The sequence below is a fragment of the Pan troglodytes genome, chromosome 9 (assembly GCF_028858775.2).
Source record: "Pan troglodytes isolate AG18354 chromosome 9, NHGRI_mPanTro3-v2.0_pri, whole genome shotgun sequence".
NCBI lineage: Eukaryota > Metazoa > Chordata > Mammalia > Primates > Hominidae > Pan > Pan troglodytes.
In genome coordinates, this window is record NC_072407.2 from 97141516 (window position 1) to 97147441 (window position 5926).

The window sequence follows — 5926 nt, forward strand, 5'->3', positions numbered from 1 at the left end:
TTTTATCTTCATTCCAAAAAAAAAAAAAAAAAAGGCCAAAATAAGCTGTGCTCATAGAACTTAGGTCATGGTTGCCTCTGGTGAGAGTGGGAATTAACTGGAAAGTTCTAGGCATGTGAGAATGTTGTGGGGCTATGGGAATGTTCTGCATCTCATTTAGAGTGATGATTACATGGGTGTATAGAAGTTTAAACTGGAGGAATTGGCAGAGCAAGATAGTATAATAGAAGGCTCTAAATCAGATTTAGTCTGCCTTATATCAAATGGATCTAATAGATATTGACAGGACACTTCATCCACCAGTTGTAAAATACAGATTCTTTTCCTCAGCACATGGATCATTCTCAAGAATAGACCATATGTTAGGTAACAAAATACATCTTAAAAAGTTCAAAAATTCAAATAATACCAAGCATCTTCTCTGGACACAGTGGAACAAAACTAGAAATAAAAATAAGAGGAATTTTGGAAATTATACAAACACATACCAATTAACCAATATGCACCTGAATCTCCAGTAGGTCAATGATGAAATTAAGAAGGAAATTGAGGAATTTCCTGAAACAAATCATAATGGAAACACAATATATTAAAACCTATAGGATACAGTAAAAGCAGTACTAACATGGAAGTTTATAGCTATAAGTCCCTACATCAAAAAAGAGGAGAAACTTAAAATAAACCACCTAATGATGACTCTTAAAGAAGTAGAAAGGTAAGAACAAAAATAATCCAAAATTAGTAGAAGAAAAGAAATAACAAAGATCAGAGCAGAAATTAATGAAATCAAAATGAGGAAAACAATGCAAAAGATCACTGAAACAAAGTTGTTTTGAAAAGTTAACCAAATCGAGAAACCTTTAGCTGACTAAGAAAAAGAGACAGAAGATCTAAATCAATAAAATCAGAAATGAAAAGGCAGGCATTGCAATAGATGCTGCAGAAATTCAAAGTATCATTAGTGGCTACTATGAGCAACTATATGGCAATAAGTTGAAAAACCTAGAAGAAATGCACAAGTTGCGAGACACATACAACCTACCAAGATAGAACGAGGAAGAAATTCAAAACCTGAATAGACCAATAACAAATAATGAGATCCAAGCTGTAATAAAAAGTCTCCCAGTAAATTAAAGCTGAGGATCCGATGGCTTCACTGCTAAATTCCACCAAACATTTAAAGACGAACTCATACCAGTCCTACTCAAGCTATTCTGAAAAGTAGAGGAAGAGGAATTACTTACAAACTCATTTTATTTTTTTTCTGAATATTTTTGACCTATAGTTGGTTGAATTCACTGATGCTGAGCCCAGAGGTTACAGAAGGCTGCCTGTATTCTACGACGAGGGATCCATTCACAGATAAGAGGACACATGAGCTCCAGTATACATGTCCAAGCGTGTTCTGAGCAACACCGTAAGAGGCCAAAGTGGAAACAATCCAAATGCCATCAACAGCAGAAACATTTATACTATTGGACACCTTACAGCAGGCAACAGGACCAAGTACAGATACACAGAACAACATAGATGAGGGAAATAAAACAAACAAAAAAACCATTAAACTGCATAAAGCACAATTCTATTTATATAAGGTTATATAACATTTTCAAAATGAGCAACATTTTAGTAAATTTATTTAGAATTCTTCTGCAGAGGGGTTTTGTCTCTTCTCTCCAATTTGTTAAATTTACTCATTTATTCATAACAGCATGAACTCGCAGGTATTTATTTTATTCTTTGGATTATAATTAAATAATATTTTAGTTATTCTGTTGCTTAACTTGTTTAAGATTTGGCCATTGGGAGCTGTTTTCATTGGTTCTTGTGCTCTTCTAATATAACCCCATAAATGTTCTAACATAACCTCATCAATACTTTTGTTTGTTTTGTGTTTACCACATTATTATTTTCCAACATTCCAAGATGGCTATAGGCTCTTTCTATATTTCCTGCACAGGTCTAGAAACTTTATTTCTTCATAAGTATTGCCACACCTTTTTTTTTTTTAACATTATCAGATTGCAGTATTATTAATCATCTTTAGTCTAGATTGCCTTTTGTTTATAATTCTATCATTGTTTTAATATTTTATGTTATTTGTTTTTACTTACTAATTGCTGGATTTCAACACAAAGATTTATAGGTTTTTAGAAAATATGGATATTAATTTTCAAATAAATATAGTCAGATTCAGTTTTTAAATTTTTGACCTTTAATTTTATTTCAACAAGGTCAAGATTATGCTCAATTTATTAACTTATGGAATTGTAACTGATATTTATTTGTAGCTGCACTGGGAAATTTTTGTAAATGTGTTCTACGTATTGAAAAGCATTTTCCATTTGGTTTTTGGTAGTTGCAGGTTACAATGATCACAGTTGTTAAGTTTGTTTGGCAAATTCTATAGCTTTTTTTTTTGACAAAGTCTCGCTATCCACCAGGCTGGAGTGCAGTGGCGCCATGTTGGCTCACTGCAACCCCCACCCCCAGGGTTCAAGCGATTCTCCTGTCTCAGCCTCCCCAGTAGCTGGGATTACAGGTGCCCTCAAGCACACTCGGCTAATTTTCTGTATTTTTAGTAGAGAAGGGGTTTCACCATATTGGCCAGGCTGGTCTCGAACTCCCGACCCCAGGTGATCCACCCGCCTTGGCCTCCCAAAATGCTGGGATTACAAAGTGCTTGGCCTCCCAAAGTGCTGGGTGAGCTACCGCGCCCAGCCAAATTATATAGGATTCCTAACTTTGTTCTCTGCACTATTGGTTTCGATTAAAATGTTGTTACATTTAAAAAAAAAACCAACATCTCCTATGATGATTGCAGACTTTTCAGTTTTACCATCTAAGTCTGAATCTTGGCTCTCTATGGTCAGTGCCATGTGGTTAGGTGCATAAAGTTCATTACTGTAATATTGTAATATTTTCCTATGAAATTTCTTTTCATTAACTATAAAATGTGCTTCTTTGATCCTATCAATACACTGGATATTAATATTGCTACTCTAGGTTTCTTTTGTTTAATATTTGTGTGGATTGCCTGTTCCCATAAATTGACTTTTAATCACTTAGCGTTGTTCTAAGATTGATTTAAAATGTAGAATAAAAGGGAAGGTTATGGGAGGGTGGGACGTCTAATGTAAACCAAGCCCAGTGATTACATTGGCTGGGCGCTGATTAGGTTAGGATGTTGCCCAGGTATAAAGCCAGGATCTTCGGGACCTGGCTTCATTTGGAGTTCAGCTACCAAGAGGAAACCTTCCTCTGGGTCCTGGAGTATTTGGCCTGAAATTGGGAATTTGGGAATTGCTGCTCTAGAGCGCTCCCTGCGGAGCTCGGCCGCCCGCCTCTCCCCCAGGTCTCTCCCGGCGTCCCCACGCGGGGCGCAACCGCAAGAGAGGAACGCAGGTCGCCCCACCAGCGCCCAGCGCAGCGCCAGTTTCCAGGCCCGGGCTGCTCTCGGAGCCATGAGCTGCGGCCGCCCCCCTCCCGACGTGGATGGCATGATCACCCTCAAGGTGGACAACCTGACCTACCGCACCTCTCCCGACAGCTTGAGGCGCGTGTTCGAGAAGTACGGGCGCGTGGGCGACGTGTACATCCCGCTGGAGCCCCACACCAAGGCGCCCCGAGGCTTCGCCTTCGTCCGCTTTCACGACCGGAGCGACGCGCAAGACGCCGAGGCCGCCATGGACGGGGCGGTGCTGGACGAACGCGAGCTGCGTGTGCGGATGGCGCGCTATGGCCGCCGGGACCTGCCTCGCAGCAGCCAGGAAGAGCCACGCGGCAGGTCCTGGGGCGGCCGCTACGGACGGCGGAGCCGCAGCCCCAGGGGGCGACACCGCAGCCAATCCCGGGGTCCCAGCTACTCTAGGTCCCGCAGCAGATCTCACTATGGGGGGTCTCGCTATAGCCTGTCTACCTACAGGAGATCTCGCTACAGGAGATCTCGCTACGGCCGATCTCCCTACAGTCGATCTTACAGCCGGCATCACTACAGCCGATCTCCCTACAGGGAATCTCGCTACAGGAGGTCTCCCTACATCCGGTCTTCCCGCAGCAGGTCTCCCTACCGCCGCTCTCACTTGAAGTCTGGGTCTCACTCTGCATCTCCATCAACCTCCAAATCCAGCTCTCCGCGAAGATCCAAGTCCTCCTCCATCTCCAGATCTTGCTCACGGTCCAGGTCTAGATCTACGTCCGGGAGTCCTCCCCCCCCCCCATCCAAGAGGGAATCCAAGTCCAGGTCGCGATCCAAGAGTCCTCCCAAGTCTCCTGAAGGGGAAAAAGGACAAGTGCCCTCCTAGGAAAATGATCATCAGCTAACGCGTGATGGAGGACTTGGGGAAAAGGACTCCATACTCAGTCCATGGAAGCAGAGTCACTGGAAGAAGCGACTGCCTAATGAAACGGTTGGGTGATATTTGTCTACCTTTTTTACCAGTTTGAAGTGTTGCATCAGATGGCAAGATTCATTTTATGTGCCATTTTTTTGTTTTCAAATTTTCTTGTAATTTAGTGAGGTGAACGACTTTAGATTGGATTTGGATATTAGATGGGAAAATTTATATTTGTCTTTTTTGCTTGTTTTTTATTTTTGAGATGTAGTCGAGCTCTGCTGCCCACGCTGGAGTGCAGTGGCGCCATCTGCATCTTCCACCTCCTGGGTTCAAGCAATTCTCAGGCCCCAGCCTCTGGAGTAGCTGGAATTACAGACGCCAGCCACCACGGAGGGCTAATTGTTGGATTTTTGGATTTTTAGTAGAGACGGGGTTTCGCCATGTTGGCCAGCCTGCCCTCAAACTCCTGGGCTCAAGTGATCTGCTCACCTTGGCCTCCTAAAGTTCTGCGATTACAGGTGTGAGCCCCTTCGCCCAGCGTATATTTGATTCTATAGTGCTGATATTTTTGGTTTGAAATGAACAGGTTGGTAACCTAATTTGTGGCCTCCTGTCTCTTAAGAAATGTGTGCAGCCATTACACACAGCCCAACGCTGTCATGACAGTGCCTCAAAACTGCCTTCATTCCTTGAAGTTAAAAACTTACAAAAGGCAGTATAAATGTATATGTGTAATGTTATTACCTTTAAATCTAACTGGTAATATGACCCAAATTTGTATAAAGATTTTTCAGGTGAAAAGACCGGGTTTTGAGCAAACACAATTCTAATCTCTTCTGTGTTTTTGTGCACCAGGCCCGGCTGCATAGCAGTTGAGTGATGCTGGTTAGCTGTTAAGGTGGCCTGTTGCAGTGCAGAGTGCTGAGCTGTTTCCTGTTTTCTTCTGATTGCTCCTGAAAAAAGAAGCCCTGTCCTGAAGAACAAATGGCTGTTCAGTTTATTAAAATGCCTGTCAACTGCCCTTCCAGTCACCCGGGCCTGGAAGAGAAATAATAGAGCATGCAGTGAGCACATCGAGCTGATATGATAATCACACCTCTTCCCCCTCCCTATTCTGTTAAATGGCAAATCTGATCATGTCAACATACATGAACTTAAAATATGGGGAATGTTATGGAAGAAATGGTTTGTAACTGTAGGTACTTATAACATGGTGTATGTTTTTGATTATGAATATTTCTTACTGTAACCATGTTTCTATCATTGAATTAAAATGTTTTCTTGGTGTTACCTTTTCTCAAAATAAAACTAGAAATATTTTGTAGAAAGTTGGTGGTTTTATTTTGCTGTTGGATACTTTCTGCTATTTGTACTTTTGGGAAAATTACGTTACCAAGTTTCTCATAGGATTCAATTATAATTAAAAAAAACTCTACAAGGTTTAGCTATGTGCTTTATTATTTTATCACAATGTAGTTTCTTTGTACACTTTCTTTCCTCTTCCTCCCTGTGATTTTTAACTTCTAAAGGTCTTTTCAAAGAATCAGATTTTGATTTTCGTTATTACCTATACTGGGTGTAATATTTTC

At 41.4% G+C, this 5926-nt stretch overlaps 1 protein-coding gene across 1 annotated transcript; it reads left to right on the top strand.

Moving 5' to 3' along the window:
• The first annotated feature begins 1282 nt into the window (after positions 1-1282).
• LOC738374 (serine/arginine-rich splicing factor 8-like) lies at positions 1283-5621 on the top strand. The gene is made up of 2 exons (XM_001139222.7): positions 1283-4409; positions 5193-5621. Exon 1 carries the CDS (start codon positions 3465-3467, stop codon positions 4302-4304), a length of 840 nt encoding a protein of 279 aa, XP_001139222.2. The 5' UTR covers positions 1283-3464; the 3' UTR covers positions 4305-4409; positions 5193-5621.
• Positions 5622-5926: the final 305 nt, after the last annotated feature.

What these genes read in the sequence shown, in the direction of transcription:
- LOC738374 (XM_001139222.7), top strand. Translation starts at nt 3,465, where the DNA reads ATGAGCTGCGGCCGCCCCCCTCCCGACGTGGATGGCATGATCACCCTC.